This window comes from Acomys russatus, chromosome 20 (genome assembly GCF_903995435.1).
Source record: "Acomys russatus chromosome 20, mAcoRus1.1, whole genome shotgun sequence".
Lineage (NCBI taxonomy): Eukaryota > Metazoa > Chordata > Mammalia > Rodentia > Muridae > Acomys > Acomys russatus.
Window position 1 is genome coordinate 34760482 of NC_067156.1, and position 26987 is coordinate 34787468.

At 40.3% G+C, this 26987-nt stretch overlaps 2 protein-coding genes across 3 annotated transcripts in view; one reads left to right on the forward strand and one right to left on the reverse strand.

Annotated features, from left to right (window-relative positions):
- Commd10 (COMM domain containing 10) overlaps nt 1–26987 on the forward strand; it is a 120630-nt gene that overhangs the window by 32095 nt on the left and 61548 nt on the right. For both annotated transcript variants that reach the window (XM_051163058.1, XM_051163059.1), the window contains exon 5: nt 5192–5302. In XM_051163058.1, coding sequence (XP_051019015.1) covers nt 5192–5302 — 111 coding nt within the window. The remainder of the gene's footprint in view (nt 1–5191; nt 5303–26987) is intronic.
- On the reverse strand, nt 16512–17571 carry LOC127204138 (L-lactate dehydrogenase A chain-like). Its single transcript, XM_051163057.1, has one exon. The coding sequence runs from the start codon at nt 17508–17510 to the stop codon at nt 16512–16514; it is 999 nt and encodes a 332-aa protein (XP_051019014.1). The 5' UTR covers nt 17511–17571.

Genomic DNA, 26987 nt, shown 5'->3' on the forward strand with positions numbered 1-26987 from the left:
GGCTCTGTAAGTTATAATTCTTACTTCTTTTCTTATTTATTTAATTTATTTTTAAATGCTTTTTAAAAAAATTAGTTTATTCAGATTACATCTCAATTGTTATCCCCTCAGTTGTATCTTCCCATTCCTCCCTCCCTTCCCTCTTTCACCCTATTTCCTTCTCCAAGGTCTATGACAAAAGGGGACCTTGTCCCCCACCATATGATCACAGCCCCTATCAGGTCTCATCCTGGTATCCTGCTTATCCTTTCTTGGAGTGCCACCAGGCCTCCCCACCAAGGGGAAGTGGTCAAATATGGGGCACCAGAATTCATGTCAGAGTCAGTCCCCACTCTCCACACAACTGTGGAGAATGTCCTGTCCATTGGCTAGATCTGAGTAGGGGCTAAATGTTTACTACATGTATTTTCCTTGGTTGGTACAGTAATTTGAGAAGACCCTCCACCCCACCCCCCACCCCCAGCTCCAGATCTGCCCATCATGATGTTCTTCTTGTAGGTTTCTAGGACCCCCTGGATCCTTCTATTTCCCCATTCTCCCATACTTCTCTCACCTAGAGTCCCAAAAGGAAGTCCTCACATCTATCCCAATCTCCTGGTAAATGAAGACTTTCGTGGGACCACCCTTTTAGGCTAGTGTCCAATTATAAGTGAGTATATACCATGTGAGTCTTTCTGGGTCTGGGTTAATTCAGGATTTCCTTGTTTTTAATAGCTGAGTAGTATTCCATAGTATAAATGTACCACAGTTTCTTTATCCATTCTTCAACTGAGGGACATTTAGGTTGTTTCCAGGTTCTGGCTATTACGAATAAGGCTACTATGAACATGGTTGAACATATGTCCGTGTTGTGTGGTGGAGCATCTTTTGGGTATATTCCAAGGGTCTTGAGGTAGCCCTATTCCCAGTTTTCTGAGAAAGCACCCGATTGATTTCCAAAGTGCTTGTACAAGTTTGCACTTCCACCAGCAATGAAGGAGTGTTCCCCTTTCTCCACATCCTCGCCAGCATGTGCTGTCAGTTGAGTTTTTGATCTTAGCCATTCTGATGGGTGTAAGATGGAGTCTCAGAGTTGTTTTGATTTGTGTTTCTCTGATGATTAAGGAGGTTGAGCATTTAAGTGTTTCTCAGCCATTCAGTATTCCTCTGTTGAGAATTCTCTGTTTAATTCTGAGTCCCATTTCTTAATTGGGTTATTTGGTTTGGTGGTGTTTAATTTCTTGAGCCCTTTATATATTTTGGATATTAGACCTTTGTCAGATGTAGGGTTGGTGAAGATCTTTTCCCAGTCTTTAGGCTGTTGCTCTGTTTTGTTGACAGTGTCTTCTGCCTTGCAGAAGCTTCTCAGTCTCATGACGTCCCATTTATTAATTGTTGATCTTAAGGCCTGGGCTGTTGGAATTCTGTTCAGGAAGTTGTCTCCTGTGCTCCAGGCTCTTCCCCACTTTTTTTTTTTTTTTTTTTTTTTGATAGATTAGTGTCTCTGGTTTTATGTTGAGGTCTTTAATCCAGACTTAGACTTGAGTTTTTTTGCATGGTGATAAATATGAGTCTACTTGCATTTTTCTACATGTAGCTATCCAATTAGACAAGCAGCATTTATTGACGATGCTATCCTTTTTCCATTGAATAGATTTGGCTTCTTTGTCAAAAATCAAGTGACCATATGTGTGTGGTTTCATTTCTGGGTCTTTGATTCAATTCCATTGATCAACCAGCCTATTGCTGTGCCAGTACTATGCTATTTTAATTACTGTTGCTCTATACTAGAGCTTGAGATCAGGTATGGATACTCCTCTGGAGGATCTTTTATTGTACAGGATTGTTTTAGCTATTCTGGGTTTTTTGTTTTTCCATATGAAGTTGAGAATTAATCTTTCAATGTCTTTAAAAAATTGTGTAGGTATTTTGATAGGTATTGCATTAAATCTGTGTATTGCTTTTGGTAAATTGGCCCTTTTTACTATGTTAATTCTCCCAATCCATGAACAAGGAACATCTTTCCATCTTCTGATGTCCTCTTCAATCTCTTTCTTCAGAGATTTGAAGTTTTTTTCAAACAAGTCTTTCATTTGCTTGGTTAGAGTTACTCCTAGATATTTTATATTGCTTGTGGCTATAGTGAAGGGTGTAGTTTTCCTAATTTCTTCCTCTGCACGATTGTCATTTGTACATAGGAAGGCTACTGGCTTTTTTGAGTTAATTCTGTATCCAGCCATTTTGCTTAAGGTGTTTATCAGCTGTAGGAGTTCCATGGTGGAATTTTGGGGGTTACTTATGTACAGTATCATATCATCTGCAAATAGTGATAATTTGATTTCCTCCTTTCCCGTTTGGATCCCCTTGATCTTCTTTTATTGTCTTATTGCTCTGGCTAGAACTTCAAGAACTATATTGAAGAGATATGGAGAAAGTGAGCAGTCTTGCCTGGTCCCCGATTTTAGAGGAATTTCCTTGAGTATCTCTCCATTTAATTTGATGCTGGCTATTTGCTTGCTGTATATATCCTTTATTATGTTTAGGTATGTGCCTTGTATCCCTGATTGCTCCAAAACTTTAAACATGAATGGGTGTTGGATTTTGTCAAATGCCTTTTATACATCTAAGGAGATGATCATGTGGTTTTTTTCTTTCAGTTTGTTTATATGGTGGATTACATTGATTAAAAAGCCACATCTAGTTGGAATCATAACTGAGTTTTTGCTCCCTCTTCTGCCATTCTTTAAAGAAGAGTTGTTGCAGGTTACAGGGTGATTGATTCTTGCTTCATCATGGAAATTACCCTAAGGAGAGATATGGGTAGATTATTACAATATACTTGTCTAAATATTAATAGAGAAGGAAACAGTGTCCTGAGAAGCAGAGTGGCAACTACAGAGGGAAAATAAGGAAAAAAAAAAAAAAAAACCCACAGAAGTTATATAGGAGCCAAAGAACAGACATGCAGCGAGTATAGTGTATTCTGGGACTCAAATTTGGTTCAGTATGGTGGGTCTATAGACAGCTTAAGTATGCTACAACACAGGATTGGAAAGGTAGTTAGTTCACACATTTGATGAAATTTGTATACTAGACTCAGGACTTAAACTTTTGGATTTATTTTGTAAGACATTTACTGAGTCTTTGAAGAAGGAAAGTGGAATCTTGAGATCTGGGTTAGAGAGAAGGAGGGGACCTGATTAGAACCAGCGTGTGGTGGTTTGTAAAGGGATGTGTACGGCAGTCTGGGCTGGTTTAAGTACTTTGGTGAGTACATGAGAGATACAGAAAAGATTAGGTGACTAAAACACCTTGTATTTATAGTGTTTTAAGATGTCACATTTTCTATTTTGGTACCTGTAAAGGAGGTGGTAGATAAGCAGATGGTTCAGGTAGGTGGACTTCTGTTTTGTATGAGGGGATGGAGACTGTGCCTTTGAAAGATTCTGCCTTCACCAGGGAGGAGGGAGTGGAGTGATGGTTTACGTGGAAACCAAAGCAGGATGTTCTAGTTCAGGGGTGGTTGTCTCATACCAGTGTTAGGCAGCACCCAGGCATGTGCTAGTCTATGACATGGATTGGGTGAGTCATAAAGGTCTAGAAATTCTTACAGGTCCATGTGAGTACCTTTAAGGTGCTTTTCCCAAAGAAATTTTTTAAGATTTATTTTTGTGACTGTTGTCACAGTGGTAGGTTCATATTAGACATCTACCCAGAGACTGTTCCATCAGTGTTATCAATCAGCATGTTAAGGCTCCTCAATACACAGCGTTAAAGCGAGTTCTGACTTGTTAAGGGCTACGGGTTATGCTCCCCTCCAGCCCTCTGAAGGCTGGAAGAAGCACAGTGTTTTCTAGTTACCCCCCTCTCCCATGCTGAGGATACTTTCTTTACACTCTGTCCAGCTTGGCCTTGAGTCACCGCTGTGCCTGTTCACACATCTTTCAGGCTAAGTGATTAGTATTCCGGTTGAGTAAGCATTGTGAAGCTGGCATTCAGACCCTGTGTGGCAGAGGTGCTGTGCTTAAATCATCAGGAAGGCTGTGTTGTCAGAGGCTTGCAACTACTGCATTCCACAAAGCTGGAAAGTTGAGATTTACAGGGAACTGAATCTACAGCCACGCGATCACACTGCTGAGTCTAGTCTCATAAATCTGTGTGTGCTGTGTGATGTTTATAAGGGAACCTGAACTGCCATCATCTTCGTCTCCTCATTTTGTCCTACCCGATTAACTTGTACCCTGTGCTAGGAAATTCAAAGGAAACAACCAGTTTCCACCACAATTGGGAGCCATAGTAAGTTGGTGTACTTTGGAAAGTATAATGACCTCTCTGGCACCGCGGGCTAGCTGACAGATCAGCGCTTCCTTCCTGGCTCTCTGATTACTGACTGTCCCTCAAGGTGTGCTGCTCCTAACCCTGGGAGCAGGGTCTCTGACTCTGTTTCCTGCTTTGGGATCCTTTCCTCCTCCTGGACTGCCTCCTCTAGCCTTACTAGGGGAGGAGATGCCTAGTCTTACTGCAACTTGACATGCCAGGGCTGGTTGATAGCCGAGGGAGGCCTGCCCTTTTCTGAAGAGAAATGGAGGAGCAGTGGGTGAAAGTTGGGGGAGGGGTGGTGGAAGAGGGAAGTGAGAGAAGTGGAAGAGAGAAGAGGGAAGAAGGAGAGACTGGGAGGAGAGGAGGGAAGGACTGTGGTGGGGATGTAAAAATTAAAAAACAAACCAAATATAAATAAAATGTAAGCTTCTAAACTGCTATCTTAAAATAACAATAAAGTTTTAAAAACTATCAGCTGAACTGGATTGGAGGCATATGTCAGTAGTTGCAGGACTTGGGTGGTGGGGTAGGAAGATCAGGGTCTGAAGGCCGTCCTGGGCTACATGATGTTTGAGAAATATCCTGTGGTCTCCCTTCCCCCCAATAAATAGCCCACTGTCAGCTCTTTTTGTGTACTTGATTGATAGCGTTTTTATTATTTACAGTTGTCTGTTTAGACCTCTGTTACTGCTGGATTTGTCAGGTATGACAGGAGGCTCATCTACTGAGTCTAGAGGGAAAGATACAGAGATTTCATCTTATAGGAGCCTGAAATTGACTTTCCATTAAGTCCAGGCATTTCTGTTGATTCCTACAGAGCGGGAATATGTTTAGAGTTGACTGTCTTCTTTGTTTGTACCATCTGAACCCAGTCCTCGCTTCTCTTTTGTAGCTAGAGACAGTGGGATGGCAGCTTAACCTGCAAATGGCTCACTCTGCTCAAGCAAAGCTGCAGTCTCCTCAGGCTGTGCTGCAACTGGGGGTGAGCAAAGAAGACACCAAGGTGAGAAACCGTGCCCTGGGGAAATGAGGTATTTCGTTTGGTGACTCTTATATCTCATGGATAGAGGGACATGGATTTAAAATGTAAATGCAAATCAGTCACAACAGCTTATTTTGTAACATGGTTTTTCTTATAAGACCATTTTATAATGTCGTCTTTTAATATGTGTGAAGTAAAAATTGAATGGAGTTCCTGTGAAATTACTGTTTTTGATGCCCTGCTCTCTCTCTCTCTCTCTCTCTCTCTCTCTCTCTCTCTCTGTGTGTGTGTGTGTGTGTGTGTGTGTGTGTATGTATGCACGTGCATGCATGTGTAGATGTGTAAACTGTAAGCTGCATGCATAAAGGGAAAGGACATTTGTTGTTGTCCAGCAAATTCCTGGGACAGTGGGACATTCTGAATTGCATTTTGGGAAACAGTGTCTTCATATGTTTAAATCCTAACTCTTGAGAGATAGATTTTTGCATCGGTTTCATATCATAAGGCAGTTTCTCTTATAGTATCAATTTTAGAATAACCTGAACATAATTTTTATAGGTGAAAGTAGTGCCATGAAACGTTCCCCAATATGGCTTATAGAGAAGTATATTTCAGATATAATGAGAGCTACCTATCATATTTTATATTGCAATTACCCTTTTAAGATAGAAAAGGGAGAGTAAATTTCCCCTTGAATAGATGAGACTTTGTATCATCTTGAGATGATTAAGCAGAGCTGGGAAATGGGGTGCTATGGGAGATCTGAAGTTGGGGAAGTTATGGTGGCTGAAGGTGTTGGTCCAGTAGCTGCAGTTGTGATGGCATAGAATGCACTTTGATAGCATGTTCACAGTTATTATGTCCTAGGCATCTTTGTGTTTTTAAGGGACTGGGCCAGTGGCTAGCCCAGGTTATATAACCACAAAATACTGATGTGATTTAAGTCTTATACATAATGAATTAGTTCAATGCAGTCTTCCCAAATCATTTCCTTTCACACATTTTTTTTTTTTTTTTAAACTGGAAAATAATACAAACTGAGAAGTATCTTATTCTTGTTAGTGCTGGAGCTTAGTAGGGACGTAATTTGGGCATGGTAGCCAATCTTTGTAAGACTCCTCATCTCTCTCCTTGTAGCAAATATCCTGTAGGGTTTCTGTGAAGACTGCATGCCTACTGTGTGTAAAGCACTAAGGCCAGTGTGGCGGAGTCACAGTAAGTCCTGGCTGTTCTCATCGTCACCATCATCAGTACTGTGCGGAGAGCTAAAACTGATTGCTCAACCGACCCATCAATCCATTGGCTTCAGGCCAAAGTTTCTTGTTAAACTTCTTTGTTAATGTAGCTACTGTCAATTTTCTTTTCTCCTTCTTTTATTATCTTTTCTTCCCCCCGCCCCCCAGTTTACTTTTCCTGTTTATGTTTACAAGGGTAGCCTGGAAGTCCCTTTTCCTCCTGAGAACCGAGGAGGGCACTCCTTAAGTTTAGGAGAGTGGTCTGGAACACACTGGAGAGGATGGGCTCACGAAGCGTAAGGAGCTCTGGTTGCCTGCTCCTCTGTGCCCACTGCGTGCTAACTGTAGGTGGCTACAGAAGTACGGGAGATAAGGGATATTGTTTTTACCAAAGGTCAGATATGCTTTAAGCACCGGGGCTTCATGGTGCTTCCCTTTGGGCTGCCCAGGGCCTCCTAGCTCCACCACACAGGCCTTTATGCCCGTGTGTCTGTTCCTTGTTAGGCAGCAGGAATGAAGGAGTAATGCTTCTAGCAAGGCAGTCTTTTTTTAAATAAATGTTACTCAGGAAGTCAGTACAGATATGAGATCTAGCTCATTTGTGATATGGGTTCAGGGATGTTTCTATTTTTCCATTTGTTTCTCTTTGGAAATTTTGATTGAATCTTTTACATGTGAGCATTACTTAGCCTTACAACATGCAGAGCTAGCACCACTGTCATCACAGGAGAGCTGCAAGGAGAGCAGCGCCCACTGTGATGAATGTGAGCTCTTCTTCCTGTGTGCAGATTGAGTCGCTTCTTTATGTTGCCCCTCCCTTATGGTGCTGTGTAGACCCTAGACAACTTTCTAAATGTTTGCTAGACAGTAGCACACAATGAAACGTGAAACCACTGTCAAGCTGAGCAGGAACATGCTGTGTCCAAGGGATGCTGTGCCTCAGGGGACAGTTGATGACTATACCATCTCCTCCGGGAACTGTTGAGTTCTGCCTTGAGGTGAAATTTTTGTTTTCTGTTACCATGAGTTTATTCTTTTTATTTCCATTTCATGTGGCTGCTTAGTATTAATATTTATGTAACATTTATTATTTTATTTACTTTTTTATTTCATTTGGTTTTTCAAGACAGGGTTTCTCTGTGTGGCCTCGGCCGTTCTAAACTCACTTTGCCTGCCTCTGCCTCCCAGAGTGCTGGGATTACAGGTGCGCAGCACCTCTCCCACTGTAACTTCTATTATTAAAGACCAAACTATATTGTGCTCTCTCTCAGGTGTGTGTGTGTGTGTGTGTGTGTGTGTGTGTGTGTGTGTTTTCTGAGTTGGGAATTCAGGAATTACTGGTAGGCTGAACGTGAAAGAACAAGTGTATGGAACAGGTTTTGAAAACAAAATTTATTGAAGGAAAGAGCATCTGTTAAAATATAACATAGTCTGGACTACGTTATAATGGAAATAACCACAAAGTATAAAATTATCATATTGTAAAATCATTTGTTTAAAATAATAAGCTGTAGTAGGCCTTCTTTAAATATGTATTTTATGACATACTTACCAGGCAGTATACATATATTGAGATGCCAAGAGGAATATAGTAAATCAGTGAATCTCTGGATGGTGTTCACTTTTGAGCACTGGACTGAAACCATACTTAGCTCACTAGAGTGTTGTGTCTAAGGAGCGGGTTGTCCTGGTGAGTTTTCAGCATGGCATGAATGTGTAGCTTGCAGTGAGGTTTGGCTTTGCTCTCACACTAGATGACATTGTTTGGCCGCGTTATCTTTGCTGCAGGAGTACTTCTGTCAAAAGGCTTTCCTGTTTTGCTACTAATTTTATCATGAAAAATGGATGATTGTAGCTTTTGGACAGATCTATAGTCTAGTTATTTTCAGCTAATGTCCTTTGTATCTGTTGACTGCATCTCGCAAAGGAAGATGACTTTCCTGTTTCACAGATACTTTGAAATTAGTTTTCTTGGTTTGGTTTGGCTGTTTCATTAGGGGGCAGTAGAGCACTTTGCCTGCCGCACCAGCACCATTCCGGGCATTCCCAGTGTTATTTAACATAACATTCAAAGTAGTTGTGGGAAATGCTAAGTGTTTACATTTCTAATCGTGTATAACAATAGAGTTCTCCTGTTTCCATCAACAGAATTAATGCCGATTAATCAGATATGTATAGAACAAATAAATGAGATCATCATGAGTCAGCTTTTGTAAATTTGTCTGTGATCATTTGCCAAAATGTAATTTATTAAAAAGCCTTCTGCACCGTTGACTTTTCTTGTTTCATTCTGTCACTTAACATTTATTTCTTTATAAGAAAATGGAATAAAGCAAGCCCCAAGATAAATGAATGGCTCTGTTGCATATTAGTTTAAACTATTCTCAGGCTAATTATAGTCTGTTGAAGTAAAAAAAAAAAAAAAAACTGTGAAGCATACAATGTCATTTGTGACAAGTGTTAGTAATATTGAATATTAGCAATGCTTTGAATAGTCTAAAAACATCAAAATACTTAAAATATATTTAATTTTTATCAGTTTATTATTTAACAGAATCCTTATTAATGTAGAGGTTAAAATCATGTTTCACTCTTTTACAGCAAATGTTCATTTCTCGTAATGTTAGGCTGGATTTTACTTAGGGTGCAGAAGATATTTATGAATGAGTAACTGTGATTTTAAGTGAATACAGATTTTTTTTCCCTGCTGGTTCCTGAGGTAGACATCTTCATATTTCCAACTGAATGGTACGTTCAATTTAGAGAGAAAAAGTGAGCTTTACTCTTTTACTGTTTGTAGTTTTTTTTCTACTGTGCTGGGGACTAGAACTCATGGCCTTTCGTGCTAGGGGTGTGCTCTTCCACTGAGCTACCTCCCACCCCCTTTGTTTGCTGTGTACTAGACTCTAGGTATTGTCAGGTGTTGGTGTTTAAAGGATCTCCTCCAGTCATGATTGTTATTCTTTTGATATATGGAGAAAGGGAAGTTCAGAGAGACTGAATAATCTTCCCAGGTCACAAGGCATACTGAGAATGTGAGGCCAGTGCTTCTTGGTGGGTAATGGATTATTTCCTTACCTTTCTGATTTAATGGTCCATCTGGCAATATGTACGCATATATTGAGATCTTGGATGCTATTTTAAAATGTGAGGTTTTATTGTTCTTTTTCTTAGGATTATGTATATTCTAAGCTTCCAGTTTTCTTTTTATGTGATTTAATTCGGACAGTTGATACTTTTGTCATTGAGAGATATTTATTTCTGTGTAGCAAGCATATCCATGCTTATGTGTGAATGACATTTCAGTAGAACCCACTTTTTAAAAAAAAAAAAAAGCACATCTTGGTATAAGGATTGTATTATGTCGCTGCATGAAGCCTTTTAAACAGACTATGTTACTTAAGGGGAAAACATTCTGAAAACAAATATGCGCTAATGAAATCTTGAACTCTGTGTGGCAATTTAAAATACTAAGATTCCCTTAAAGGTGGTGTAGTATTGATTGAATTCGATGCACTACAAACTTTTCTAAGATGTTCTCAAATGTCAGTCTGAACTTTCTAAATGTATTTAAGGTATGCTATATCACATATTAGCATAAGTTACACTAAAGGGTACTTCCTTTTTCTTGATCACACAAGCATGATAGTCTATCTGATGGGAACACAATTCTCATGTAGAAAAGAATTCTTTTGTTTGTTTGTTTGTTTTTTCGAGACAGGGTTTCTCTGTGTAGCCTTGGCCACCCTGGACTCACTTTGTAGACCAGGCTGGCCTCGAACTCACAGCGATCCGTCTCCCTCTGCCTCCCGAGTGCTGGGATTAAAGGCGTGCGCCACCACGCCCGGCGAAAAGAATTCATTTTTATGTTTAGTCCTTGCTGGATGCTTTTTAAAAATTATATATATTTAAGTTATACTGCGTTAATATAAATATACAAAATAAGTGAATACTGTAGTTGAGCAATAGGGAGGGCTTTGCCCCTCCTAGTTAGCTCTTTTGTATTTTCTCAGTGAAATGTCAGTGTGCTTTTGATCCATGCCTGGATCTCATCTTATCATGGTAGATAATCATGTTGATGGGTTCTTGGATTTAGTTTGCATATATTTTATTGAAAATGTTTGCATTTGTGTTCATAAGAAATATTAGTTTGTAATTTTTTCTTTTGTTAGGTCTTTGTGTGGCTTTACTATTAGAGTAATAGTGGTTTCATAAAAATTAGAAAATGTCCCTACCCAGATCTAGCCAATGGTCAGAACATTCTCCACAGTTGAGTGGAGAGTGGGATATGACGTTCTCACGTACTCTGGTGCCTCACATTTGACCATGTCCCCTAGAGGGGGAGACCTGGTGGCACTCAGAGGAAGGACAGCAGGTTACCGAGAAGAGACTTGATACCCTATGAGCATATACAGGGGGAGGTAATCCCCCCCAGGAACAGTCATAGGGGAGGGGAATAAGGGGAAAAGGGGAGGGAGGGAAGAATGGGAGGATACAAGGGATGGGATAACCATTGAGATGTAACAAGAATAAATAATAAAAAATTAAAAAAAAAATAAAATGCAGATGGGCAAGAAAAAAAAATTAGAAAATGTTCCTTCAGTTTCTACTTGGTAGAACAATTTGAGGAGTATTGCTGTTAATTTTTGTTGTTGTTGCTGTTGTTGATCTAGTAGAATTCTGCACTAAATCCATCTGGTCTAGGCATTTCTTGGTTGAGAGATTTTTAATTACTGCTTCAATTTCACTAAGGGTTATCTTTTTAAATTGTTCATTTTATCTTGATTTAGCTTTGGTAGTTCATATAGATCAAGAAATTTTCCCATTTCTTGTTTTTTTTTCCAGTTGGAATATAGATTTTTAAAGCATGTTTTAAAGATTCTCTGAATTTTTAGGTATCTATTATGTTTCTCTTTTCATTCTTTATTAATTTGGATCTTCTGTGTCTTTTGGTTCATTTTGCCAGAGGCTTGTCAGTCTTGCTGATTTTCTCAATGAACCAACTGTTCATTTCACTGATTTGTTTTGTTTTCTTTTTTGTTTCATTGATTTCTATCCTGAGTTTGCCTATTTTGTTCCATCTGCTCATTTGGGGTGTTATTTCTTCTTGTTGTTTTAGAGCTTTGAGATGTGTTATTAAGTGATTAATATATCGCTCCAGTTTTTAGATGTGTGTACTAACTTGCCTCTTAGAACAACAATCATTGTGTCCTATAGATTTGGGTATATTGTGCTTTCATTTTCATTCAGTTTAAAAAAATTTTAAGTTTCCTTCTTGATTTCTGTCTTCACTCATTTCATTCAATAGTTGCTCAGCTTCCATGAATTAGTATACTTTCTGCTGTTCCTGTTGTTTCTTATACCCAGCTTTAATCCATGGTGGTCAGATAGGATGCAGGGTGTTATTTCAGTGTTCTTGTATCTGCTGGAGAAAGTTCCATGAGATACCGAAAAGAAAATTTATCATTTAGTGTTTGGATAGAATGTTCCCTAGATGTCTATTAGGGCTAGTGATTTATAATGTATTTAACTCCAACTTTTCTCTGTTTAGTTTTTGTCTGGATGACCTGTTTGATGGAGTATTGAAGTCAATATCACTGTCACTATGTAAGGTTCAATATGTGATTTTTAACTATAGTAGTCTTTTATGAATTATTGTGCTTTTTGTGCTTGCTTGGTGCATAAATGTTTAGAAGTAATATCATGCTGTTTTTTGTTAATTTTGTGTTTTTTGATGAGTGAGAAGTGTCTTTATGGCTTCTGATTAGTTTTGGTTTGAAGTCTGTTTTGTCTGATTGTAAACTATTAAGAAATAGCTACACTTGCTTACTTCATGGATCCATTTGCTTGGAATACTTTTTTTCTATCCTTTTAATGTAAAGTGATATGGGTCATTAATGGTGAGATGTGTTTCTTGGATGCAATAGAGAACGAATTCTGTTTTATAATACAAGTTATTAGTCTGTTGATTTTAAGTTGGAGAATAGAGAATATTAATATTTTTGAGTTTTCAGTGATCAGTAATTTTTTATTCCTGTTCTGGTGTGCCCTTCCTCTTCTGATTAACTGTTCTCTTGCTTGTTTCTTGTGTCCTCTTGAATGTACTTGGAATAGTTAACCTTCTCTTCAGACAAAAGTTTTTTAGTTCCTTTTGTAGAAGAGGATTGGTGGGCTGAAATTGTTTGAAGTTGTTTTTATTGTGAAATATTTTTATTGACAGGGACTGATAGTTTTGCTGGGTATAATACTTTGTTAGTGCTAGTAAGCCATCAGACCAGAATATTTTGGCTTTCAGATTCTCCATTGAAAAGTCATATGTTATTCTAATAGGTCCACCTTTATATGTGACTAAGTCTTTTTCCCTTGCAGCTTTAAAAATAATTATTAATTTTTTGAGATTAATATCATTTTACCTGTTCCTTCCTTTCCTTTCTCCTCACCCTGCCATATACCTACATACACACAATATATTCCTAAATACATAAGTACAACCTACTCAGTTTGTATAATGTTACTTGTATGCATATGCTTTCAGGGATAACCACTTATTAGATAACCAAGTGGTGTCCTCTTCACTGGGGAAGACTATTTCTCCAGCTCTCAGCAGTAGTTCTTTGTGTAGTATTGATACCTCATGGGCTTTCCCCTCTCCACATTAACATGTCTAGTTTTTTTCTCTTTGCAACAAAATATCTTTTGTTTGTTCTGTACACTGTTTGGATTCTTATGTTTCTTGGAGAGTTTCTTTTGTGATCCTATCTATTTGTGTTCTGTAAGCCTCTTGTACCTTGATACACATTTCTTTGCTTGTATTGTGGAAGTTTTGTTAAAGATATTTTCTCTTTTATTTGGATTTTTCTCTTTCCTATATGCCTATTCTTAGATTTGGCCTTTTCACACTGTCCCAGTTTTCCTGGATGTTTTGTGCCTGTGGTTTTTTGTCTTTAAGAGTTAATGTTTTCTTTGACAGAGCTATTCATTTCTTTACTTATCTTCAAGACCTGAAATTGTCTCTTTTGTGTTGAAACCTGTTAATGAGACTTACCTCTGAGGTTTTTGTTTGATTTCCTGAGTTTTTCATTTCGTTTTATATCAGTTTTTAAAAAGTTGATTCTATTTCTTTGTTAAATTGTATTTTCATGTCTTAAAATCTTTTCCATTAATTGATTCAACTGTTTATATGTTCACAAAGGCATTTGTTCACATTTTCCTAATGGTCCTTGAGCATGTTCATAATTGCTGTTTTGAAATCCTTGGGCTTGTGCTTCAGCTAAATGGCTTCCTCAGAGCCTTTTGCGATAGGGCCGCTGGCTTTGCAGGGAGGCATATTGCCTTGCTGTTAATGTTTGTGTTCTGCACTGGGGTCCAGGTGTCTGGAGGTAAGATATTTGAGGCATCTGGTCTGTGTTGGATGACTGTTGCATTCTTGGTTGCGGTTGCCCATTCTGGGTCCAAGTGTGTCTGTCAGCTGTGGACTCCCTGGAAGAGAATGGTTCTGTTGGTCAGTGTGGAGTCACAAAGGATGGATACAGGTCGAGAGGCTAAATCCTAAGTGCATGTAGGTGGGCTGGAGACCTAGGGCTGGCCTGAGGTGGCAGGTTCAAAAATAGTCTGGACACACCAGAATGGTGAGAAGAATGGTACAAATAACCTACCTTAGACAAATGTGGTGGCTGTGGAGTCCCTGGTAGAGAGTTCTTCTGTCAGTCAGGTAGGGAGTCCTAGAGGAAGGAAATGGGTTAGAAGGAATGACTGAAACAAGTGATGGGGAAGAACCAGAGGAGCATGGCTCAGCCTGAAGTTTATTCTTTTTTGAGCCCATTCTTCTATATCTCATGTTTTTCCAGAACACCAAATTGTACATTTGTGGAGTTTGTTGAGGCCTCCCTGTTCTCTTCTGCTTAGAGCCTCACTGAGAGGCCCCTCTCCTTCCTACTTCATTGCCTGGTGCCTGAGGTTAGGTTCTGCCATTTGTTCTGCAAATCTAAAATTTGTATGTTTTATCTGGTCTGTCAGTGGCTTACTGTTGCCCTCTGGGGCTTTCCGGCTGCCTAGCTCTCTGCAGCCACACACCTGATGCTTTGTTTCAGAGTATTGAAGACTTGGGTAAATGCTGGGTGTTCCCAATCTACCATTTCCCCAGGTTCTAGCATAGTCTTATTTTAAAAGCTAAAGGTTCTTTTGCCTAATGTAAAAGGTTGTTATATTTTTTATCACCATTTAAGTATCAGGGTTTTCCCCCTTCTACTCAATCTTTTGTGTGCATTTACCTCTCTTGATTTTAAAGTACAAGAAAATATGAAAAATGTATCTAGCACAGTCTTACTGAGCCTTTTTGCTGCAGACAGGTGAATAGGACAATTTATAGATGTCTTAGCTTTGCCAGAGGATATTGTGCTTCCAGTTATGCAAAAGCTACATAATAGCCACCCACTCGGGATCTTTAGTTCTGCATACTAATGATATGTAATAATAGGACTGTTTTCATAGCACAGTGCACTTATGCTTCTCTTTTATGTCGCACATTGCTTTGTAGATAAAATATTACTGAATCCTATGTATTTTAGAGATGGGTTAAAACACCAAGACAGTAGCAATCTCTAAAAGATGGACATTAGCTATAAAAAATCAATATCACGAAACAAATTTCACCGACATGTGAGAAAGCAAAGACAGTGACGAAGGGAAAGTGCAGGGCTACAGTGCTGGCTCTGGCTGAGACCACACCTGCTCTGGCTGAGGACCTGGCTTCAGTTTCCAGTGCCCATGTCAGGCTGCTCACAATCACCTGTAACTCCAGCTCCAGGGGAGTGTGACACCCCAATCCTCAAGGACACCTGTACTCATGTGTGCCTGCGCACGCACATGCACGTGCGCGCGCACACACACACACAATACTAAAAATACATTTGTAGAAAGAGAAAAAGTAAAATAAAGTTAGGTCACTGATGAGTTCTAGTGCAATTTTCAGAGAAAGAAGGAGAAGAGAGAAGCCTGTGAAAGTTAACCAAGTACAATCTGGGACCATGAGGTGTAAGAACCATCAGATTCCAAGAAGAGACTTGATACCCTATGAGCATATACAGGGGGAAGAGGGCCCCCTCAGTCACAATCATAGGGCAGGGGAGTAAGGGGAAAATGGGAGGGAGGGAGGAATAGGAGGATACTAGGGATGGGATAACAATTGAGATGTAATATGAATAAATAAAATATATTTTTAAAAAAAGAACCATCAGATTAGCCAATGCTACCTGCTTTTTTCAGGCACCTTTGCTACTTCAGTGCTTCTCTTCCCTCTTCCCTCTGGGCACTGCTGCCTTCTTTCTGTTGGAATGGCCGAGGCCGGTGATAATGGCTGTGCAGAAACAGGAGTCACTCTGCCTTACACTCCCAAGTTCACAGGATGGGAACAGACTGCCTTAGTACATCAGTTTCTACGTGCCAACTATTGTTGTATGTGATCTTATTTTCCCATTAGGCCTTCCAGATTGTCCCAGAAGGACTGAAAATAAGTTACGATTTAATAAAATAGCTGCCATTCTTCCATGGTGATTACTTTGTTTCCTGTCTTAAGAGACCTGATTTGTCCAATAAATCCTATTCTCACATTCTTTCTGGTGCTGTCTCACTTTTTTCTTTTTCACTATTCAAGCTTTATTTGGTGTTTTCATTGGCATGCCACTTGGGTAGTTGGTTACATCATCCAGATGCAGATCCTACATAGTATTGCAAAGTACACTATTGACACACGTGTGGAGGAATGCAGAGTGAATGTATCAACCGTCAGTAAACACACACATAACACACAAAATAGTATCCTTTAAACAGTTATACATAAGATAAAGATAATGACCTTACACACTAGAGCCCGGTTATGACTACTTGGGAGCTGTGGAAACAGGTTTACCCCAGACCACCTCAATACAAGTGCACTAACCACAGCCCAGAAACCCTGTGGCAGCCTGGACAGTGAAGTGCTGGGACATGGAGAGACTTTAGAACTGCAGGTCTTTCTGGATTGCCCAGAGGGTATCTGCACTCTTCTTCAGGCGGATCTCCTCTTCAGGAGGCAGGGTCACCTTCACAACATCCGAGATTCCATTTCCTCCCAGGACACAAGGGACACTGAGGAAGACCTCATCCTTGATCCCGTAGAGACCCTTAATCATGGTGGAGATGGGATGCGTCCGTCTAAGATTCTTTATTATGCTCTCAGTCAAATCTACCACTGAGAGGCCAATGGCCGAAGATGTGTAACCCTTCAGTTTGATCACCTCGTAGGCACTGTCCACGACCTGCTTGTGCACTTCCTTCCACCGCTCCTGGTCAGCATCAGTACCCAGTTCTGGGTTCAGAGTCTTCAGAGAGACGCCGGCAACATTGACGCCACTCCACACGGGCACGCTGGAGTCTCCGTGCTCTCCTAGGACCCACCCATGGCAGCTTAGCGGGTGAACTCCCAGCATCTCTCCCATGAGGTAACGGAACCGAGCGGAATCCAGATTGCAACCACTTCCAATAACTCGGCTTGGGGGAAAACCACTTATTTTCCAAGCTACGTAGCTCAAGATATCCACTGGGTTGGACACAATGAGCAGCTTGCAGTTTGGACTGTACTTCACAATGTTAGGAATGATGACCTTGAAGATGTTAACGTTTCGCTCGACCAAACTCAGTCGACTCTCTCCCTCTTGCTGACGGACTCCCGCTGTGATGATGACCAGCTTGGAATTTTCAGTCACCTTGTAGTCTTTGCTGGAGACAATTTTTGGTGTTTTGAGGAAAAGGCTGCCATGCTGGAGGTCCAACATCTCTCCCTTCATTTTGTTTTCCATGGCATCCACAAGGGCAAGCTCATCTGCCAAGTCCTTCATTAAGATACCAATGGCACAAACCATGCCAACAGCACCAACCCCAACAACTGTTATCTTATTCTGGGGGCCCTGTTCTTCCTCAAGAAGATTCATAAACAGCCGGTCCTTGAGGACTGCCATCTTGGACTTTAAACTGTTTGGAACTGCCAGTGCACGATGGTGGGCGTTGAGTGCGCGACAGCGCGGCTTGGATTTGGCTCCAGCACTCAGAGCAGCGAGTGGGCGGAGCCTTAAGCCTGGCTGACGTCATAGTGGGAGCTCAGCTATCCTGCTGGAACCCACATGCCATTTGGGCTAGGAGTTGGCTGTAAGCAGCCTGATCTCCCTGAAGGGGTGGCAGGGTGGCTCCACATGTGCTGCGACACCTCCAGGAACTGCCAAACCCACGTGCTCCTCAGCCTCAGATCTAGGATCCTCAGTTTCCTTTTCTGTAAAACTTGTGGGATTCAAGGAAACCCGGTCATTTTGGTCATTGCTGTTCCCGGAGCCTGGGACAACTTCCAGCATGCAGCAGGCCCTCAGTAAGCACGGAGTGAAAACACGAGCCAGCACCGTGTCAGTCTATCCCCCCTAGCAGTCTGTCTGGTGGGCCTTTCTCCTGCCCCTACACTTCCAAGTCCCAAACCAAGAGGGATCCCAGCTTCTGAGGTCTTGCGAATGATACGGGCCAACTTACATCCATATCTGCAGGCTTCCATCCCACAGGCATTTGTGTTTCAGCCTTACCAAGAAATATCACAGTCCTGGTTTGTTTTCATATCCCTCTGTCTTTGAACTTTTTCTGTAGCCCTTACTATTACCGGTTCCTATACCTCTCCCAGCTTCTCCGGTGTCTCACACACCATAAACATTTTGATAGACTTGAAGCTCTTCCGAGGATTTGTCTCCGTGTGCAACTGTGAGAAGTGAGGCTATGCCGGGATGAAGGAAAGGACTGAGACTTGTTCCCTTTATTCCTGGAAGTCCTTTCTATATGATGGCGTTCTTGCAGGACTAGCAGGTCAGAGAGTATTGGGGCCTGGCAGAGACTGTACAGGGTTTGCTGGGGTATAATCAGTGAAGTGCATGCAGGTGCAGAAGCATGTCTTTCAGGGCAGTGTCGATCTTTGATAACCTCCCTTTTGTAGTACTGTGGACTGGGAGCTGCACTAGTGTTCTCTGTGTGGGGCTCCGTGCTGCATTTCACTGAAGGCCAACGGGGATGCTCTTTCCACACTTGGTTGTTGTTATATATTTTGTTTTGATTAGTAATAATAATCCTAATTTGTATGAGGTGACAACTAATTGTGGTTAGATTTTCATGAAATAGTTAATGACATTGAGCAGTGTGTGTGTGTGTGCGCGCACGTGTGTGCACGTGCTTACTGGCCATTAGTGTGTCTTTGACGACATGGTTATTGAAGTCCTTTGACCATTTTGGATCAAAATGGTTGTTCCTTTGTTATTTTGTTTAGGAATACTTTATATATTCTGGTTGTTTGCACTTTTTTTTTAGCTGTGTACTTTGCAAATATATTCTCCCAGCCTTTGAGTTGCATTTTTACTGTATTATTTGTTTTGATGAACACGCTGTTAAAACTTCTATGGAATCCACTTTGTCCAGTTTTTCTTTTACTGCCTGTGACTTTGTTGTTATAATCAAGGAATCATTGCCACATCTGAGGTTCAGTAGTTTTGGGTTTGTTTTCTGTTAAGAGTTACATAGTTCAGAATTAGACCTCACATTTAGGTGTTTGATTCTCTGGTGACTTACTGCTTATAGTCTGATGTAGGCCAGGCTTGATTGCATCCTGCTTATCTTGTGTCTATAACTGACTGGTAGGTTGGGTAGGGTAAATAGCTGCTACCAATACAAGTGGCCAGAGCCCCTTTGCTTCATCTTCTAGCAATGACCCTGATCTTACTCATCTGGTAATGGTTGGGATCAAAGAAGAAGAAAAACCAAAGCCTCTTGTAGCCTAGGTGTAATCCTGCATCTCTCTCCACTGCTTTATCACAGTTGCTTAAAGCAACCTAGGAGTTGCCTTAAACTCACAGTTGTAGAGGACTGTCATTTGATGGGAGATGCTGTGATGATGAGAGCTGATATGATGTTACTTTGGAGAGTAGAGAGGTGAGGAGTGGAGAGCTGCTGTGCCTACCACAGGTCTACCAGTTATATGCTGTTAATGCTTTTATAACCCCAGTAAGTACCCGAGTGAACACATTAAAGGAAAGGGATAGATTTTTTTCCCCCTAATGATTTCAAAGACTATTCCTAATCCTCTTTTCCATCAGTTCTGGGACCATGGTGAGGCAGAAATGATGGCACTAGGAGTGTACAACAAAAGCTTTCCATGTCATGGTGACCCTGAAGCAGAAGAGAGGAAGGGACTGGGAACCAGGCATAACCTTCAAAGTCCTGTCCCTAGTGACCTGCTTCCTCTACCTAGGCCCCGCCTCCAAACTTTCCACCCCACCCCTAGAATGCTGTTAGTGACAGAGGACATGCTCAGCCTATGAGCTGTGTGTGTGTGTGTGTGTGTGTGTGTGTGTGTGTGTGTGTGTGTGTGTGTATACACATCATGGCACATATACTGGAGGGGTGGGGGTGGGGCATCTCACTTCAAGACATAACAGATGCAAATATTTTACATCGGTTCTCCATCCTTCCAAGTGTGCAATAGTGCTCTCAGCTGTAGTCATAAGCTGGAAACTCAAGATTGCCTTCATGAAGTCTGAGCATCACTCTTGGCTTAGGGCTTCCTTTGTGCTAGAGATGTAACAATTAGAGAAATTACTCTTTCCAGATACCTAAATGTATGGTGATGACACAGAGACAGGATTAGTCTCAGTTGACTTTTTTTTTTTCAAGAAGGAGGGACTTGACTCTATGGTTGAAAGCAATTTTGAAACCCTTCTGGATAGCTATTACTAGATTATGCATTGTTTTTATAATCCTAGTGGTAGTGAATGCTCTTGGGTCAGACCTCTGTTGTGTCAGTCATTTGCTATTAAATGTATTCTCCAAAGCTCTGATCCAACTCCCTTTTGTGTCATGCTTCCTCTTCCATTATCACCTGCAGCCATGTCTAAAGACTGTATTAGAAAATAAACTCACTCTGAGCAACATTTTCAAGTTTGTCAATCGTTTTATAGAGGCCTGTTTGAATAGTCTGATAATCATTACCTTGGCCAGTATAACTCTCTCAACATGCTGTGAACCATCTAGGAATCTGATCCCATCCAAATTTGCCAGAAACCTTACCTAGCGTTGTTTTGGGGCGCATTCCACTGTCTAGATTGAGTTTGTGTGTGTCAGACTGCCTTAGGACAACTTCCTTAAGATGGAAGAAGGTTTTTGCTTTAACGGGTCCTGCAAGGCACCCAGAGGTTGGCAAGGGGTTTTACATGTGTCCTTGGGTCTGCAGTTCCAGTCACATTGTCTTTGGGGAGTGTTTTTTTTGTTTTGTTTTTTCCTAGTTCATTGAGAGATCAGGCCCTGCTCTTTCTTTATTTCCTCTATAAATTGCTTATCATCACTATCTTTCACTGTCTCTTTTTTGCTCTGTTGCATTATGGAGTGTAGATAGCTAGAAGCAACCAGCTGGCTTTCGGCTTTCTGCCTAGACATCTCAAACAAATGCAGATTTTTACTAGGTAACATTCTGAGTTATACTAGCAACATAATTTACCAAGCATTTTGTTCCTTTTTATCCATTGTTTTGATTGTTTTCAGTATCCTTTAGCAGTTTTGCTACCATTTTAAGACTTTTTGCTGATAGCTTGATTATCATTTCTCAACTCCCTGGACTTCTGTTCCAAAGTCCCACATTTTAGTTTTAAAGTATGGCAAGATCATGTTTCTGGTACCAAAAGTTAGCTGTTTCTGGATAATAAACCATCCAAATAAGCGGTTTAAAGCATTAGCTGCCGTAACTGTGTGAGTCTATGGTGGTGGCCAAGGTAGTTTGTGTGGCTGGTTCCCCGGGGATCAACCACATCTTCTTGCCTTAGTAGTCCCTTCCACAGAGCTGGCTCAGGGGACTTCCTTCAGTGGGCGAAGGGTGCCCTGCCTCATCTTTCTTTTCATTTAGTGACATTCTGGGCTTGTTCACTTGGTGCTGAAGAGGAGGCAAAAACAAGCAGTTATTTTTACTACTTTCTGTTGGTTAATGTAAAGGAAGGGGCAACTTAGGAGGGGAGCTAGATTCCAGTTGGCAATGGTAAATAATGCAGTTCTGTTTCAAAGAACTTGATGATAGTGAGAGGTGAAGAATCATATTATTTTTGCAACACACATACACACACATGCATGCACATACATGCACATGCATGCATATTCACACATGCATATATGCGTGTGTTTAATTTTAAAGTAATTGCACAGCAACTTGTAAAAGCCATAACTGTTCTGCATTTCTTCCAGAACTTAGCAGCAATAATCCTTTAGTTTTAGCCATTTTGATGTTTTGGTGATGTGCCGTTGTGGCTTTGGCATTTATCACGTTACTTGCTGGTAAGAGAGCTCACCTGTGGTAGTTAATCAACATTGTCAGCTTGATGAGATCACCTAGGAGATGGGCCTCTGATCATGCCTGTGGGGAAATCATTATTTGAGATGGGAAGACCTTCCCACTGTGGGCAGTGCTATTCCCTGGTTGGGACCCTGAACAGTGAAAGTGGCAGAAGGGAACTGAGCTGCATCCCTGTCTGTTTTCTGGTTGTGGATGTAATGTGACCAGCTTCTTCAAGCTCCTGCTGCCTTGACTAACTGCCATGATAGATTGTACCTTGAAGTATGAGCTGAAATAAACCCTTTCTCTTTTAAGTTGCTTTTGCCAGGTAAATATTATCACAGCAACAGGAAAAACTAAAGACATTGATTTTGCCTTTTTCTTTTCTTTTCGGAGATAGTTTCATAATGTAGTCAAGCCCAGAACTCATTATATAGCTCAGGCTGGCCTCAGTCTTAGCTTATCTGAGATTATTGGCCACCTGGTTCCCTCCCACACGTGTACCCCTATTTTCAGAGATTAGTCTGACCAGTGTGCCTGTCTTGACTTGGCCATTTGAGGAAGAGGCCAAAGAGAAACGCCACTGCTGTCAATTCTCCAGTTCTCTTCAAGCAAACATTTAAACAGTTTTGTTTTCAGTTACATTTTTCCAGTTCCTCTAGTTTATTCTCTTTGAGAGACTAGGGAGATTAATTCATTATCTTTACTGTTACCATTTCATGATCTGACAGATTCGGTGAGCCACATTTAAATTAATAATGCATATTATATAAATACCCTTATAATAAAGCATTAGTTGCCTTGTAAACAGTTTTTTTTCTCTCTCTCTCTCTCTCTGAGGTCCATTTTGCTGACAAACATTTTTGTCACATTTGACAGCTAACAGGTGGTAAGATCTTGTTGCAGGGAATAAAGGGTCTAGGTCACCATGTTCATTAATTAAATCCAGAAATGTTCTTTCTCCCTGGCTAATCATTCTCATTTGACACCAATCTGTCTTCTGTGCCTCTAGTTTCCTTGCTGCTACCGTTTTCCTTGGCCATGATTTTTTTATACAATAGTATACTTTTAAAATATAGTTTATTATCTATATATTTTAAGGACTTCCTTTGTAATTCAAAACTCAAGTGACTTATCATACCCACAAGAGGCAATGTGATCTTCTACCATGCTTACTTGGCTTCAGATTCATGTGGCTAGCCAACCTTCTCACTCTGCTGTAACTGCAGAACTTACCTTGTTCTTCCTAAATGCTCCAGAGAAATTTTTCCCCGTGCCCTTTTGGGCTTTTCTGTTTTCTGATCTAAAGAGTGCTTTCCCTTTAGACAGCCACATGTATTGCTGTAAGTCTTCACTTTAACATTACCCCATCAGAAAGAGCCTTCCCCAAACATAACAGGAGTAATTGTCACATCCCTCCTGTCACAGTTTCTCAGCGTTCTGAGGTGGGTGCCAAGTAGATATAAATGGATATTAATATTCCTGTTCTGGACAGCGGGCAGGTAGGAGAAAGACTTAGTTGCCATGTATTCCATTGAGAAATGTGGCTAGCATCTAAAGCAGGGCCCTGAATATTAGATGCTTATGAGCAGTAAGGAATTGTGAAGGTTTACTCAAAGTACAGCCTGTGCACATCAGTCTGTGGGGTTGACTTTGTGTATCCACCGGTGAGGATACACCTTTGACTGAGGCTTTAAGAAGTGAGTGAGAAAAGATAGAGAAAGAAGTCTGGGAGATGCGAAGACTGTATTAGTGACTAAGTGCAGTAAGGTTGAAACTTAAGCTAATTGTCCATGAAGGTGCTTAATTTGTCTCCCTTGTTGCTCTTATTTAAAAATTAGAAAAAACATTTATAATATGAGTAGACTATGTTAGGATCCTATAGGGTGTCAGAGACAAAAATCAATATTTATTTAAATCTGTGTATAGTATAGCCAACTTACACAGTGTAAATTATAGTAGCTCAGTCAGGATACTATTTAATCCTCAAGAGTATGCTGTCTTCATTGTCATTTCATCCCACTCAACTTTATTTAAAAAAATATGCAGAAACTTCCATGTTCTGAAGGCATCTGAGGACTGTGATGGCTGATGGACAAAGGATATAAATACCTAATGCAGTGTCCAGTACACTAGCTGCTCATGAATAGTAATGAGATACCAAGGTCAGTCCAAGTGCAGAAGGACAACACTCGGTTGTTGATCCCATTGGGTTTCTTTCCTTAATCCCTGATCCCATCTTCTGTCTAGTAAGTAGATAAAACCATACACCAAAGTATGGGGGAGACTGCAGTGAGTATCTAGAAGTGCTTTGAAAATGAGGACTGTTCCTGCAAAGAAGCTGTGTTTTCAGAGACTGCTTGACTGATTAGGGCTCCAGTTATGTGAGGAAGTTGGAATGTTGCTGCTCCAAAGGCAAAGTACCTTATCTCTGGCTACCTTTAGCCTCATGAATAGCCAATCTTTACCCAATTCTGTGTCAGAACTAACATCCTGTGACTGGTAGATAAAACCCTTTTATTGTTTGCAATTTGGACCTAGTCTAAAGCTGCTCTGCCCAACCCCGCCTCCCCCTTTAGGTTTCTCAGGACAGGATTTCTCTGTATAACAGCCCTGACTGCCCTGAAACTCATTTTGTAGACCCGGCTAGCCTTGAACTAACAGAGATTTGCCTGCTTCTGCCTCCCCAGTGCTCGGACTAAAAGTGTATGCCACCACACTCAGCTGATAAAACCTTTTTAAAATCTACTAACTTACTAGACCCCTAATAATGTCATCAGATAGCATCCTAGCCCATCTTGCTGTACCTGCCTCCTGATGAGCCTACTACTGTATTTTACACTTCCCTTGATTTACAACCTTTATTTGTATACTCCATGAAAGTGCTTCCATGTTGTAATATGGGGTTTGAGATTACCTAAATCTGTGTTCCTGGGACATTGTTACATAAATTTGGCTCTATGATAGATAAATTATGTTTTATTCTTTTTAAGATCAAAGCTGTGGCTTGGGGCTTTTGTTTGTTTGTTTGCATTAACAATTTTATTGCTATGAGTTTTGTGGGTCACCACTTTGAGGATAAAGTAGGAATTTGAAAAAATGTTTGTAAATTCTGAAAAATTTGCAAAGCTAGTCCCTGAGGACTAGTTTTCATGGTACCATAATGTTCCATGCAAGCTTCCAGAGGAGGGAAGCAGTCAACAGTCCTATCCAGCTGTAACCTTGATGAACCACAACAGCAGCCAGCATGGAACAGTCATCCAAGGGTATAGTGGCACACATACCTAGGCGGTAACCAACTGCTCTCTAATTGGACTTAAGACCCAGTCAACAAGATAGAAATCATGCCTGGAACTGTGAACTACCCAACTACCCAGAGATACTGAAGTCATGAGTCACAGAGGACTGCTGAGAGTGGGAAGAATATCTTCCCCAGAGACGACCACACCAATTTGGTTATCCAATACCAACTGGGCATCCCTGAAAACATACGTACAAGTAACATATAGACTGAGAAGGTTGTATTTACATATTTAGGAACATAGACATATGTATGTAACAATAATTAATGGAACAATAGGCTATGAATTTGAAAAAGAACAAGGATGGGTATCTGCAAGGATTTGGAAGGAGGAAACGGAAGGGAAAAATTATATTATTATAACTTCCAAAAAATAAAAAATTGTCAGATATTTCAAAATATCTTGACAATATGCAGTTTGATCAGTCTTGTAGTAAAAGAACTTGAAATATTTAAATTTAATAAATACAAGCCTTTCACAGGTTTTGAAATTAATGATTGTATATTGATTGTATCTGAAAAGTTTAGATAATACAGTTGCTATGATATTTCAGTTATATAACAAATGTAGTGAACAGTTTAAGGATTTTAAGTGAAATTCTTGTGATAAAGTGGATTAAACAGTGAACAAATGCTGTGAAGATGAAACCACTGCTTTGGTTGGACATGTGTTTTGCTGGTTTTATTTTCCATAGTTACAACTGTGGTGTGTGATAATCTGGGTGTGTACTGATGGCTGTGTTAAAGCACCACATATATTATTACTTAGTGCTGTGGTAGATAGTAAGCATATACTGTTTGCATTTTGTGTCTTGGAGAAAGCTATTAGCAATTAATCCTCAGAGCTGACCTCAAGGTAACAAGTATACTTACCTCTACTTACTTATTTTTTGCTACTATTTATGACCAAGACAGCTTTACTGGGGCCTAGTGTATCCTTAAAGCATCTTACTTTCCTTTCTTGTCTCCCATGAAGCATTTTAATCCTTATTTTTATAAATTGGGGGCTATCCAAAAGTGGAATGATTTCCCCAAGGCCACATTAAGAAACGTATAATTGTGAGATAGAATTTATTCATTAAACTTTCTCAGACTCAATGGAAAGACTTGTTGCTGTGGCATCACATAGATCAGTTAAAGATGTGTTCCATGATCAGAACAGACAGATTTCTCAAAAGCTTATGGAGAACAGGGTTTTTAAACCTAAATAATGTGGAGAACTTTTTCCAGATAGCTTTAAACACCTAGAGATTTTCAGATAAAGTAGTCAAACTGGACAAAATATAGGCAAGTTACTTCTTATTTTTAAATGTACATCTTTATGTCACTGAATAGAGTACAGATGTGCCTGTTAGTAATACTTTCATTGCTCTTCTCGCTACTCTTTTTGGGGTCTCGCTGCTTTAGCCGAGCTCCTCATCTTCATCCCATGATCTACCTTAAACTCTTCACTTACTTTCTGGACCCCTTTACTTACTTCCCTTTACTACCTACTTTCACTTTTTTTCTAGTATAAGTTCTGACATGACATTTTGCCACTTAGAATTTCTTAATTGCACCTCATTGTTTGATATGAAGCTCAATGCATTGGATCTTGGTTCACCCATCAGTGTTTTAGTCTCACTTTCCCTGAGCCAAGCGAGAGGCACCTTTCCTATAGAAGTTGTTAAAGACTTTCAAGCATTCCTCCTTCCCCTTTGTATATTTTGTTTTGTCTGATGTTCTTTACCTTTGATCTGGCTAACATTTGGTGAGCCTCTGTTTTGACACTTGTTGCTCGCTCTTTCCCTGCTCATCTAA

Bases quoted from the DNA above. Each gene is read 5' to 3' on its own strand.
- LOC127204138 (XM_051163057.1), bottom strand. From the start codon at position 17,510: ATGGCAGTCCTCAAGGACCGGCTGTTTATGAATCTTCTTGAGGAAGAA.